The 15,516-nt window shown below is 39.4% G+C and overlaps 1 protein-coding gene across 3 annotated transcripts in view; it reads right to left on the bottom strand.

Annotated features, from left to right (window-relative positions):
- The window catches only part of FNBP1L (formin binding protein 1 like), a 52,834-nt gene extending 37,816 nt beyond the window's left edge, over positions 1 to 15,018 (bottom strand). For all 3 annotated transcript variants that reach the window (XM_059478434.1, XM_059478435.1, XM_059478433.1), the window contains exon 1: positions 14,845 to 15,018. In XM_059478434.1, the coding sequence (XP_059334417.1) occupies positions 14,845 to 14,868 (24 nt within the window). In that variant the 5' untranslated portion in view covers positions 14,869 to 15,018. The remainder of the gene's footprint in view (positions 1 to 14,844) is intronic.
- Positions 15,019 to 15,516: the final 498 nt, after the last annotated feature.

Consider the following 15,516-nt stretch of genomic DNA (forward strand, 5'->3'; position numbering starts at 1 on the left):
TAGAATCTTAAACTGTTGTCAACAGCTCCCTAAAAACACATTTCATGACACTATTTCTAAACAGCAACTGGAGTGAACAATGAACTCATAAAATAAAACTTACAGCACAAGAATATAACATATCCTGCTCTTAACTTTAAGTTCATTTCTCACAATAGTTGTAATTAAAATACCCAGTAAACCTACAAGAACTTGGTACAGGAGTAATATATAGTGATTCTTCCTGTAACATGAATCTTTTAGCTCCAACACAGAGACCCAGACAAAATTCCTCATTCAGCATAGCTCTGATAAACTGTCTCAGTTACTCTTTCCTCCTACATGAAGAAGCTATAGTGAATGCAGCTGGAATATGAGAAGGTATTTCCTAGTGTTAGTACCAGCTCCCATCAGATAAATTTCAGACAAAGGCATAAACCTTACATTTGTTGCTATTGATATTCAAAAGACAAAACTGTAACTTCATAGCTTGTAAACAAATATTTGCTCTTCTAAACCAGAGTAAGATACCTATACACAGATATTTTGATCAGCCCTTCAATTTTATTGAATTAAATCATTAGCCTTTTATGGTGTAGGAAGGGCTGCAAATACTACCAGAGTTAATCACCAGGACTGTTCTGTGCACACTCCCAACTAAAAGGGAGCAGACACTGCTCAGTACTTCAGAAGACCAGAGATCACAGGACCAGTTACGTAAATAGTTACAGAACTGGAAGGCTGTTGACTGATTTGCCATATGCTGTTTGTTTTGTCAACCCAATGAACAAGAAGATTTTTCTGTAACAAGTCCTACTGAAAAGTGAACTTCCCTTTCCAGTGTCACCTGTAAATACACTTCAGTGCTCAAGAGAAAGACTATAGTAGCCCCATCTTCTTCCCTTCACAAATATCTTGCTAACAACAGTAAATACTTCTCAAACTTGATTACAAAACCAGATCCCTACACTTCAGAAGAAATTAACATGGCAGTAAATTAGAGCCTTCTCTACTCTTTGAAATATTATTTCAGACACAGATAAATATCCTGACAGAAAATAAACTACACACACACAAACCCCAGAAGCAACAAAACAACACCCAAATTGAAAAACCCAAAACAAAATGAAAACCACCACCACCCCCCACATCCTTTATTTGCAATGGAATCTACTGTACTCATTGGTTTTGAGGCAAAATTAACATAACTGAATAAAGAATTTAAACTAAAACCAGATGTTATTACTGGCACCTCCAAAACAGTGGAATTTTTCAAGATTTTGTGATTCAGATAACACTAAAATGTAACACAATTGTGCCGTGTATCAGTTTCTCTCAGAGTTTTTAAGATATGAGCCTAGAAATACACAGCAAAGTCCTCCTATATTTCACCACAGCCTTTGGAATCCTAATCTGGATTGCAGGAATAACATTATTCATAAAACCTTTATTTCTTGTAGAAATGTACTTCCTCTGATAAATCAAATAGTACAAAAACACATACTGTTTCCCTTGGTTAACAAGGCATTTCTTCTCAAATTACAAAGAAAACAAAAGGAGTGATGTAATTTAACCATAAGTGCACTTCCATTAAAAAAGTTACAATTTTAAAAAGGTAAAACAACCCTGTTACAGCACATTTGAACACTGAAGTTGCATACACAAAAGCTGAGTACAAACTTCAATGTTCTGAGAAAAAAACCCACACTTTTGAACCGTCATAGCTAGGCTCCTCATTCTTTACAAACATTTACAAAGTCCAAACTCTTCACTGCTCATTTTTCATCCTGTTTCTGTAATCCAGCATATTAAAAAGACAGCAAAGTCCATCAATATATTCTGCACCACTTCAGGGGCTCCATACTGAAAGTTAGCAAATTTATAGCATAATCGGTGTCCATACTTCTGAGGCAATTCAGCACTCACATTCAGGACAGAAATAAACATGAACCACAGGGTCACACTGGCAATAGTGACAGCAGGCCACATCAATTTCTTGTTTGAGAGCCAATTTCTTTTTGAGAGTCAAATGAATAGTCAATGTAGAAATTAAAAGGTACTTCAGCAGCAGCAGTTATTTCCTTCATGACTAAACTGACACAAATAGAAGGGTATTCACACTAAAATCCAATCTGAACAATATAGATGAACAAGCACCAAATCTCAGTACTTTATCTGTGACTGGACCTCAAGGTTCAAAACTGGGCCCAGTATTTTCATTTATATTTATATTTATTGATTAATGAGCTGCATGAAGGGGCAGATGCCTCCTCAGTACATTCGCTGGTGACACAAAGATGGGAGGAGAGGCCAACACCAGGATAAATCTCTGTAAATAAGCAATGGGCTAGGAACTGTCAAAGACACTAAAGAAATTGTGGCAAACAGCCTCAAATATTGAATAAAACATGACATAATGAGAAAATCAAAACCCATTTCTTCCATAGTACATAAAACTGTTATATATTTTATTACATTGAGTATAAAACTGAAACCATCTAATTGCACATGGGAATTTCAACTTTGTTTTTAACATTACTAGCTTGATTTAAAAAAACACTGAAAATTGATGTTTCATATCTGGGGAGCCTTAACATGTAATATCTTAGCAAAAACATTTAAAAATCAGTGATTAAAGCATGCCAACTTGTAATCAAAAAACCACCATGATTTTGTGGTAGAAAAAATTATAGCCAGTGCCTTTTCCCCAGGTATCTCTTTTTTTAGTTTTTATGTCATTACATTGTGTAAAACCATCCGTATCTTTTAGAAAGAAAATTAATGAAACTAAAATTAAATGTAACTAACTTGTAACAGCATTCTGAATTCAGTGCATCTTTAGCATATGTGGAAAATTAAAGACACTCACAGTCAACTACTTTTTTTCTAAAGAGAATGATTTGGAAAGGAAACTATTTGATACTATTGTTCCCATCAGCCTCAAAGAAATACTAAATATTTAAAACATTCGAAAGATAATTTATCAAAATATATGTGACTAAATGTTGAGTGTTCTTATGGTATCATATACCATATCACAAAACAGTCACAGGGAGTATTCAATTCCCAGATGTCCTAAAATGCTTAAGAATATGCAAAATTATTATTCTTTTATGGGAGCAGAATGCACCATTTGCATTAAAAAAAAATTTACAAGGTTAATTGGGAAAACAGCATTTGTTTTCATATCATATAAAACCAAGAATAACCAAAAAAAAGCAACATCCAAGCAACTGTCAGATTAACTAGGGAGATATGGGAGCATGATCCTCTTCCCACAAACGAACACAAGGCGGCAAAAAAAAAAAAAAAATCAAACCTCTTTTCCAATGACATAATGAAGAAAAGCAGTTGGGGAAGCCACAAGTTTCAGATTTGACTTACAGTCTGATTATGCCTGCATGATTAGAAGTTAAAATGCTAAGTACAAAGTACTGCAAATAGTCTATCAAGATCATAAGAAACACTTACATATAAGGTCTTAAAATTCACATTTCCCAGCATCAATTATATATAAAATAATAGCAGTATTCCCACCTAATGTGTGCATAAAGGTCTGTAGAGGCTCCCCTTTCAGAATTAAAACTCAAGGTTGAAAATTGAGTTTGGAGCACTGATATGGTTACCTCATTATTGTAAAAAGCATGAATCCTGGCTGTTCAGCACAACCACCTTAAGACAATTACATGTTTTCTCAAAAATTGCAAGGGATTTTCTACAAATGATGCCAAAATGTATTCATTACACAGCCCACAATTACAGCCTTGAAGTATAAAGCAGACAGAACATGGAAAACCATTTAATCTAAGAATCACTAAGCTTAAATACCACCAGCATCTCATATTTAAGACTATTTTAACTCCCTTAAGAAAATTATTTCAGTTCAACTATTGAGATTCCAGTGAAACTGAACGACAACCCTGCAGAACCAAAATAACTGGGAGTCACTGGGGGCTAAGAGATCCAAGCGGGAAGAGCAGGTAGCACCCGCTGCCTAACCCCACGTTTGTTTGCACCTACTGCAGTTTAATACACAGAGCCAATCCCTGGTTTTACAAAACTCCTATTCCAATCCACTAAGTGGATGTTTCTTCCAGTAAAATCTTCTTGTTGCACTCAGCTAGTCCTACCTCACCGCTTCTGCCTCAGAATGCAGAACATAAAGCTGAACCTGGGGAAATCCACTGGGATCTCTCAAGTGCCCGGCCAGCACAGGAGGAACTGCAACGCTGTACCTGGAAAGATGATTAATTATTCTCCCTACCACCAACACCAAAGTGAACACGTTTCTTAAAAGCCATTTTGGAAAGAAGTTACCCTTGTTCTTAAGAGAGGTCTTAATACTAACAGGGTCTTAAACTCGGGGAGATAATTTAAAAGATCTAGTTTATGTGATTGCGAAATGTCAGCAGAAATAACACAAAAGACCTCACAGCTTTTACAAAACAAAGAAGCAATCAAGATAAACTAAAATAAATAACCCACCACCCTGTCTCCTCAATCTCAACCTAAACACTTAATCAGACCACCACACCTCTTGCTGCAGGAGTAAATATTTGAGTATCACGCAGAGGCAGGACACTTCACACAACTGCTCAGCTTGCCTCACACGGTGACATTTCTAGTTAAGTTTCATGGAACTGTACAGTCTACATTCCCCTCACATTACTACAATGTAGAAAAATCCTAAACATTTGGATTTTCCTGATAAGTTACTATGTATTTTCAAGAAATTAATTTTTCCTCTTTAAACATGTCATCTTCTTAGAAACGAAACCTAACCAGATATTCCAGTCTTTTTTAACATTTTATTACAATATGCTGGAGAACTTTTCAAGACAAGTTCATCCTTTTCTTGCTCTCCTCCAAACAAATTTGTAACACCTTGACCATATTACACAGATCTTGAATGTCATCATTTGTTGTTTAGCCAATTTCCCAGATAATAAAAACCACATTTAATGAGATAAAGCTTTTCATTAATTATAAATAGTCTGAAAATATAATTTTCACCATTTGTAAATCCAAGTACATATCCTCATTCTTCTAACTCACAGTTCATAGTCAACTCATGAAAAAGATCCATAATTAAAGAAAATAACACCAGTACTTGTTGCTGATTTAAATAATGCTGTGCATCAACTACAAGCTACAGGTAGAGTTAGTTTGCAAATATTCCCTTTCTCAAAAACAAAACAAGGCTTGGAAAATTTCCTGATAATACAGTATTTAGTCTCACACACATTAATGAGTTTCACTGATCCTGTGAGATCTTTGCTCATAAAGTGAACAAGCATTGGTAAAATTAAATATGTAAATAAGTACCTGCATTATTAGGGCCCAAATAAAGTAGGCATTAGGGGCATGAGGGAGCCCGCATTTGACTCTCCAGAACAAAAATTGTTTCATCAGTCATCCATAGCCAACCTTCAAACAGTTTTCCATTTACTAATCACAAATTTGAAGTTGTTTTCAGGGAAAAACTAAGATAAAACATTTCCTTTAAAAGCATATCATGCACATCATATCCTTGCAGCTACTGTACTTTACTGGTTTATGCTTTTTACACTAAAGTTTCAAATTTTAACCTTTATTTCACCTGCTTATGACTTCTTTCCTGAATCTCAAATCTATGTCCATCCTAAAACTTGTGAACAATTTCTCCTTTTTTGTTTAAATCAGTCTCTTTCTGCCATTCCAATATCTGCAATCTTTAGGCATTCTCTACCCATCTCATTTCTCAACCACACCACATCCTGTTCTCTGTACTGAGAGATTATACTTTCACCCACATGTTTTCCACCCAGCCCTATCTGTGCATTATCTCTCTCACATCACACTTTAGCTTCTTAACCTCACTTCCAAGGGCACTGCTGGCTGATCCCCGCTTATTACCTCATCATACCAAAGGATTATTGTTGCTTCACTTGAGACACCAACACTCCCTTGTACTTTTCAACAAGTATTTCCTGCATTCTCTCAGGCTGTTTGGGCGCTCATCCCCCGCCAACATGACAAAGGTTGCCCACTGGCACCCTTGGCTTGCCAGGCTGACCAAAGGAGCAGCTCGGGGGCTGCAGCTGAGAGCAGTGCCCAGCCACTGTGCCGAGCAACACCGGGCTTCGCACAACGCTCACCCGGCACCAGCAGTGTGTGGCCCAGCCCCTGCAGGAACCCCAAGCTAACTGCACCGAGGATGCTCTTTATACCGAGTTTGTGCAGAATGCTGCACAACACAAGGACACTGTGTGACTAACAGCAGTAGGTTCTAAGTAAATACAAATATAAAATACACTCCCATGATTGATTTCAAATGTCAAATACCCTAAATATTCCTCTAATTGTGACTGGCATCACATAAATACAGGGGAAAAATGCAGGACAATTGGATGCTATAACAGACAGCTGAAGAACACCTTATCTATTAATCATAAGGATTAAAAAGTATCAAATATTATAAATATTGCAATTTCCTCTTCCAGAGTATTCCCCTGCTGTAGAGATAGCCAACTGCATTGGAGTACAGGTGTTCTCTGGGGTTCACACACATCAATTATTTTCCCACTCACTGCCACAAAAAACCCCATGCCACCTAGATCAAATGCTTATTTGAAGACAATATTAGAAAATATTATTATTATTGACCTCCTCTGAAAGAAATGAAGCATCTAGGCTAAAGACAAAGTGGACAAGAAGCATACCCATATTCAAAGAAAACACCCTCCAATTACTCTACCAACCAGAACATACAATGTGAGGTTTTCACACCCACTCAAATTGGGCATCCACCATGAGAAAGAATCCAGCAATCAAATGCCTTATTTACAAAGGATTTACAATGCAGATGGAGATCCAAAAGGCACACCCATCTTCATCACCTGCACTCACATCTGGTTACCTCAAGCATGCCAAAAGTTAAGGCTCCCTCTCAACTCTCCAGTGCAATTGATGTCATATTTCAGAAGTTCTTTAATACTTAAATAACTCCAAACTCAAATCCAGTGGATGTAATGTCGTTGTACAATACTGAAAAAGTATCTTTTACTTAATATGGAACTACAAATAGCATGTTGTACTATTTCTTGTGTGCCAGCCAGGGAGAAGCAATTCACACAGTACTCGCCACTGGAATAAACATTTGTGAGTATTCAAATCACAGCAACTGTACCAGCTATTACTTCATAAATTAACTCTACCCCCTCCAAAACCAGGATAAAAGTGCACGGGTTACTTTCACCATTTTAAAACACCTTATTACCCTTACACAGAAAGAATAATAAAGTATTCTACAAATATTGCTACAATATTAATTTGATTAAAACAAATTAAGTATAATCCAATTGTACAACCCAACTAACAGGGACAAAAATGTTTATTTGCCCAAGATGACACAAGAGTTCCACATTAAAGCCCAAGAAAAACTCAGGTCCTGCAATATTAGCTTTTTAGTTCACAGTAAGACTGCATTTCTCCTTCAAAATATGTAAACAGCAATAAAACTACAGGGAAATGTACAAAGCACAATGCCAGAAAACAGTTTAATCAGTCCAACGCCCTGTTCATTGCAAATGACAAAGCAGAAGCAGAGTTCTGACAAAAAAAAAAAAAAAGGTATTCGTGAATCTTACATGTAACTATTTCAAATTTTTCAAGTTTCCACACAGTAGAAATTTTCAGAAAATTCAGTACACCTACAATTCAGCTCATTACAAAATGTAATACTCCTTCCACTTTCCTCTTAGACTAGAACTTGTAGCTGAAAAAAAAAAAAACCAGCAACACAGAAACTTATTGCAGATAATTCCATAAACAAAGTCAGTGCAGAGGGTCTGCATTTTAATGAAAACCAGAAGGCTTTTATTAGTATAATACTTTTTTCCTCTTCTTGTCCCATCCAGCTGAAGCACTGACATCCATCTGAAGACAAACCTCTAAACCTTGTGCCAAGAGAGCACTGGGACTGGGGTACGTAAACTCACTAGGGGCAAAATGAAACAATCTGACTGGAATTTCAGCTTTCACTGAACAGTTTGTTCACCATTACAAGGAAAAAGCTGAACATATCTGGACTTCAGGGAATTCTTTTCTCTACCAAAATGAATTCAAGTTCTTTAAAAAGTATGCACACGTGTTGCATGAACAATGACAATTTAATCTGAATTGTGTCAAGTAACTTCCCCTCCACAAAAAAAATTGAACACCCTATGTTAGTCAATTACTAGCTTTACCAAGAACACTAAATAGTGCTCTGCAAATGTAAGGACTCAATTATTTAAAGATTCTATATTAACAAATGAGGGTCTCACCCAGATCAATCCAGTGTAAGAACTAATATAAATACAACACTATTAACTTTTAGATATCAGTACATCTACAGCATCAGTGATTAATCTACACAAACAATAACAACAAACCTTCTGTCTTCCAGCATTTACCTGCAAACAGCTGAAAGCACCAATCATACCTGCTGGGGCAACCTTCAGCTCATGAGCACACTGCCAACACACTTTTATCTTCCCATGATTTTTTCCATCACAAATTCTGAGGGATTTGCCACTCCAGAGATCATTATTTTGACAGATACACATTTTAAAGAACTCCTCAGCTTGGCTGAGATAAAGATCCTGCAATCTCCAATAACCTTTTTACTATTCTCACTCAGGAAATCAAATGAGAGCTGCAGCCTTTAAAATCTTGATCCAGGCAACTCTCAGATTTTGTACTGTCAACAAGGATACTGCATACATCCTTTACAAGACAGCAATACTTTTCCAGTGTTCAGAATTTCCAGATTACTAAAGTCCCATGTATGTTTGTACAAGCTTCACTGAAAAGCATATACACTTCCAAGTCTGTAAACAAGTGGGGCCATAAATAAAAACACATGTCTTTCTAATACATATCAGATGATAAAGCTTTCAAAACTCCAAAAAACACACTTTCTAAACAGACAGTCAAAGGCACATGTATGCATTCTTAAATTATGTTCAACATCAAATCCAAACTGATAAAGTCTCATGACAATGACACACCCCTTCCTGGAAAAAACAGCAAAAAGGTCAGATGTTTATGAACCAGACAATTGCTGGAAAAATATGGACAAACATTTCCAACTAAAACTCAGTACAATTGTTTTCACACCAAAGCCAGAAGTAACTACTTTCAATAACCAAGTATTTGATCCTTACATAGTTCCTAGTTGGAACTCTCAGGTCTTCCCAAGGCTGAGGTGAGCCACACAACACAGCCTGTGAAGGACTGGAACCTCCCAGCGACCAGGCATTTTATCCAGCATATCACCCAAGACAGGGGAAACGTGTAACCATCCCATGCATGTGGAAAACACTGTAACCTTATACTGCAGCCACAAGACACATTCCTTGCACACATCTGCAGCCCACAGCAGCAGGACTACCCATTGAAGAGACAATCTATACAGAGTGCTGTTACAATCTTTGGGTTAAACTGATGGGGAAATCTAGGGAACAAAAAATAGCCACATATTGTCTTTAAAAGAGTATATGTTAGCACACTGGAAAGTAAATGTACAAAATATTAAGATTCAAAAGCACCTAAAATTTTCCATATGGGATATGGCTTGATATTTAGAATTATTTACAGTGGTTTTTTTTATGTGTATTAACAATGCTAGTAACTACATAACCACATCCACACTAACAAGAAAGGTTTCTCAGTTTCAAGAGAAAAACTTTTTTTGTTTTGGAAAAAACCTTATATTTAGCTAAAAATAAATTTTCTAATCTAGTGAACAAAAATACAGTAAATTACTACAACAGAAGTATGCTACATAATAGTTAGCTACTTTTTGAAGCTAACTCATATTTACACTCTGTGGATGTTTTCCATATATAATTACACTTGACAACTTTTAAGATTAGGCAACATCACCACATGATTTATCTTCTACAAAAAAAGACTAAGATTTTAAAGCAAGAGGAAACAATGTCTGAAAGCATAAGAAAATTTTTAACAGCTTTTGAAAAACTACTGATGCAACCGAGCTATTTAATATTTTTAATAACAGAACTTGGGTTTATGCACAGAATGAATTTTGTTTAAGGAAAGATTAAAAAGAGCACACCACCAAATATACTTTGATCTTTCTTTGGTCCAACATAACTAATTTCTAAAATACTACTCTACAGTGCCAGTGGTTTCTTAATTATAAAAGATGGTGTGCTTCTGGCCCCATGGAGCTCACAACAATAGTATCATTAAATCTTCTATAGCCATTTCTTTTTAATCATGAAATCTCAGCACAAAAAGCCCTCAGCAAAATTTCTGTTTTAAATATTTATCAAGAGGTGAGAAACAGATGGCTAGACTGGTTCTACAGACTGAAAATGTTCTGACATGGTATTCAAACTCTTTTTCTGCCAACTGCTATTAAGGAGTTCACAGGGGTTGGAACAACAGAACGTGCATCCAAAGTTAAAAATTATCCTTCCTGGTTGGTTTTTTTTTAAAGAGACAACACAAACTCTTTAATTTCCAAAGAAGCCACTTCAGAGTGCCAATCACACTGTCTCCTCTCATTACACCAAGAACTTCATTATCAGCCACACTCCAGTCTCCAAAGCTTAGTAAGCCTTTAGCATCAAAGCAAATGCACTACATATTCGATTTAAAAGCACAATACCCCAAGATGGCAATAGCCAGATGTATCTTTTAAATATCCTGTGTTAATGCTATTTGTACAATTCACGCCCACCACAAAAAGAACTCCAGATGTACAGAAACATACACATTGAACAGATGCTCATGCTGAGAAGATTCTTAAACATATCACAATCTATCATTTTTATTTCCAAATATTTAAAGTTACTGAAGTCCACCCCAATTTTAGTCCCATCTATCTATTCTTGCCTTGGATATTGCAGCACAGTGTGATAGAAGTCAGGGCACTTTATAAAGCAAAAACGCGAATCTAACCACAACTTCAATGTATAAACCTTTCTACTGCTCATGAGGTGAACATAACTCTGCAGTATTTGAAAAAAGCATGACAAACTCCAAAAAGTTAATTCTGAAAAGTATCTGTATCTAAATAAACAGCAGCAATTTTCTATTACTAATGAAGGGCAGCAATGCTACTTTGCAATTACCTGCCACTTTTTTTCAGATTATTGCTTTACAAATGCTATCTACAAAGAAATTATATACCAGAGATAGGAAAATTTGGCACTCAATATTAAAATACATTTCAACTGAATTAGACAACACTTTCCTGTGCTCTCTACTCTGTTCTAACCCTTAAGAGAATATTATACAAAGCAGTTCACCAAAGAATCTTGGGTCCTGTGTGGTCATACCATAAGGAACATGCTACAGAGTAACCACAAAGATACACACACCAATTAGAATAAAACTATTTGTTGAATACCACTTTCAAAGCATAATCAAAATTTTCTATTGTACTAAGAAAGCAGAAAAGGAGAGCATATTTCCCACAGCACAGAAAATGTTGTGGAATTAAACAGTTCTAATCACAAGATGGCTTGATTTGACATTTATTTTGTTATTATTGATTTACATTATTTCATACAATGCTATCAAAAGAAACACAACAAAGATTATGCTTTTTGGCCAAGACACACTGAAAAGCACCACGTGCTTTAATCTAATCAAGACATACACATTTGGTACAATGCACACTCACTTCAGAGAATGGTGGTGTATGTATTAAAAAAAAATCTTGCTTGAAAACAAACAGCTACCTAATTTAAAGAATTAGAAAATACTGGCCAATCAAAGAAAATCTTTCCTTTGTCCTGTCCCTGATGTAACCATTTAATTAGCATATGTATCATTTCGATAACAGAATTGGTATATTTAATAATTACCACATAAAAACCAGACATGAGTTGCTTTCCTTATCTCCTAAATTTTCTTCTGGCTCCTTATTTGTTTCTATATCCATCTATGCTCAGTTTTTTACTGTATCCAAAATAGTACACAGTATAAAACTCCACAACAATTTTTAAAAATCCTCAGAACTGTGAATCAGCATAAAATATCAAAAAACAGCATGAAGAGATACAACTTAAGAAGGCAGAGTTAAGGAGAGATTAAAAAAGCATGATACAGAATCATCAAATTTGCTTCAATGAATTGGCAAAGCATATATACATAAGTGCAAATGTTTCTAAAAATTGTGATCTGGATACCAGACTTAACCCTTTATGAGCTGAACGCACTAATGAAGCAGAGCTTTAGGCGCAACGAGGTGTCCAGAAAACCAGAGCAGAAGAGGTTTTCTTTTCTCTGCAGCTGGGGACAGAACACCTCATGCTCTGCTGCCATCAGCAAACAGAGCAGCTCAGGCTGCCTCCTGAAGCTCCACTGATGCTCACAGCAGGGAATGATGGAGGAATTGCTACACCAGATCATAATTATGTCTAATAATTTATTTTTATCTTGTTCAGAGCGCTCTTTGAAGACTCGCAATACTGCTTTTCCTTGTGTTTTTTAACCTAGATTTAAGATAATTCTTAATGAATTTGGTTCTGTGCCAGATCTCCAAAAAGTAATCTTTACTTGCCCAGCACAAGTTGTTACAACAATTAAAGTTTCGTGCTTTTTACAGTAAGTGAAGCACTGAATATTCCTCAAGCTAAAAACTGGTTTGATTCATAACACAGTAGATTTTTTAAAGTATCGTTAAATTCAATTTAAAAAAAAATTAAATGTATCCCATAATGGAAAAATTTGAATTGTCAGTCTAGTTACATAGTTACAAACAGACCATTTTATGCAGGAAGTTACCTCAGTGTAGAGTTGCAGGTCATCTCCAGGTATCAACCAAAAAATACATTAAATTTTGCTAAAAGAAAAGTATTGCAGTAAAACTTTTAGCTTAAAATTCTGGCATTATTTCTTCCAACTAATGCATAAGAATTAGTGACTTAAAATAAAAGAAGTATAGAAGGTCAAAATAAACTTCAACTAGTTTCACAACACCATGAGTTAAATGCCTGTCATTAAAAGGAAGTCTGGAGTCAAAATTCATCTTTTTCAATATGTTTCTTAAACGCAGGACAAAGACAAGCACTTTCACACAAAACTGACCATGAGACAGAGTATAAAACTTCGACTGTCATTTACAAGAGTATAAAACCTTCAACTGTCATTTACAAGCTGAACAAAAAAAAAAAGAAAAAAAATTAACAAGAGGCTGCAAAAATGAGCAGATCTAAGTAAGCTAAAGCTCTGTTTTCTAAAGCAATACATATTTGAGTGCTTACAGTCAGTGCTCACCCTAATGCCAACCCCACTCCTCTCAAGGGGCACTCACCCCTCACCTGAAATTCATACAGGCATGAGCTGCACACACACTCTTGTGTGCCCAATATAAATCCCAGCTTTTACTTACTCCTCAATGTCTCAACAGTTTTAGATTTCAGGGCTGCTACAGCAGCGTCATCAGTACTTAAAAAGCATATTTCGTCTGAATTCTCAGCATGCCTACAAATCCTAGTAAAGAACAAGGTACTATGCAAAACACTAAACTAACCCCTAAATACTACTAAATCAGGCTTCTCCGCGTAGTACACGTGATGCTATTACATCTTCATTTTGCATAATCAGACACAACTCAATTCAGGTGGCTTCAGGAGCTCCGCGGGCGCTCCCAGTCCCGCGCCCCACCCAGGCACCCCGCCCGCAGCGCCACGGCCGCCCCGGCTCCTCGGGCAACCACTTGTCTGCGTGCGGAGCAGATCCTGGCTCCTCTAGAGACTGGCGGCTCTGCACTACAAAATACTGATAAAGGTATTTAATTCAATGCAAAAAAAAACAAAAACAAAAAAAAAAACCCAAAAGCCCAAAAACCACCTGTAATGCTAGCTCCTGATTAAGAATTCCTGGACCAGACTTCAAGCTACAACGTTTATCTTTCTGTATTTTTTTTCTTAGCACAAGTCTCTGCTTCACAATTTTTAAAAGCAAATAAATGCAGGGCAGGCGGCATTTAAAGCGGGGACGTTCAACACTCCTTGGTACTATTCTATTTCACGCCTAAGCATTCCCACGATCAGCGTTAACTCCGGCAGCAGGAAGCCTGGCAGAGGAGATCCAGCACCCCGCCACTGCGAGCAGACACCGCCGTGCCCGCTCCGGCACTCCCCCGGGAGAAGCCCTTCTGCGTCCCCGGCACGGCCAAGGAGCCTTCGGAGGGAAGAAGGGAGCTCTAAGGAAAGAGCCAACGCGAGACAGAAACTGCCTGTCTCGTTGCTGCCAATTTTCGTATTTAAAACAAACACAATGCAGTGTTAGCCAATATTCTGCGGTACTTTTAGAGACAAAGCTATACAGTAGCCGCGTCTAGTTCGGGCCGGGAGCTGAAAACGCTTCGCTGCTCCGAGCAGCCCGGCGCTTCTCGGGGGAGCAGCAGTAGTGCCGCCGCCCTGAGGCTGCCCGGTGCGGGCCGCTGCCCGAGCCGCGCCGGGACCCCGCCCCGAGCCGTGCCGGGAGCGCGGTGAGGGCCGCGCCGGCGGGCCCCGAGCGCGGCGCTCCCCGGCCGCACACAAAGCGCCCGTCCCGCCGTGACCGCGCCGGGCGGGCGGAGGGCGAGGGGCCGCCCCGGGAGCGCCATGGCCGCGCAGGCGGCGCGCGCACCGCACCCCGGACTCGGCGCACCCGCCCCGCCGCGGCCCCCGGCCCAGCGCCGCCGCCCTCCGCCCGCGCCGGACCCCCGGCCCGCCCCAGCCCCTGCCCGCCGCCCCTGCGCCGAACAAAGCACAGCGCCTCGGCTCCGGCCGCTCCGCGCCTCCCGGGGGCAGCCGCCCGAGCAGACAAGGGAAGGCGGCGAATCTCAGACACAATGAGAGGCGAGCCGGGACTCACCCACAGCTCCGTGCCCCAGCTCATGGCTGCTCCGCGGGCAGTGCCGGCTCCGGCAGAGGCGGGGATGAGGCGTCGGGCACCGGCCGGACAACGGGGCCCCCTCAGGCAGCGCCGGTGCCCTCGGTCACTGGGGAGAGGCGGCGGCGGCGAGGAACGACGTCGCTCCCAGCTCCAGCTCCGCCTGGCTCGGGAGGGGGAGCCGCGGAGGAGACTGGGAGAGGGGCGGGTCCGGCTGGAGCGGCGGGGCCGGGACGGGAGCGGCCGGCGCTGTTCCGGAGCCCCGAGCGGCCGCGGGGCGAAGGTGTCGCGCCCGCAGCGGCCCCGCGTTGTTACTCATTAACGAGGCGACGGCGAGGCCCCGGGGCTTTGTCCTGGCCGGCTGCGAGGCCTCCCCGCCTCCCCAAAGCGCTGAGTCACGGCCGGCAGCGGCCCGGCCCCGGCTCGCCCCCTCCTCACCGGGCACCGCGCCGACACACAGACGTAAACAACGATTTTTGTATTGTTTACATCACAGCTCTATATGTAAATCACAAATTGAGATGGTAGGAAAGGTGAGGTGCAAATTTCTGCAAATAGAAGTAAATAGTCAGAATTTAGAGCAATGTAACAAAATCAAATGTTTTCTAGTAATTTGTAGACATTTTAGGAGAAGGAAACTACAGCCTGTATCAT

Source organism: Ammospiza nelsoni, chromosome 9, assembly GCF_027579445.1.
Source record: "Ammospiza nelsoni isolate bAmmNel1 chromosome 9, bAmmNel1.pri, whole genome shotgun sequence".
Lineage (NCBI taxonomy): Eukaryota > Metazoa > Chordata > Aves > Passeriformes > Passerellidae > Ammospiza > Ammospiza nelsoni.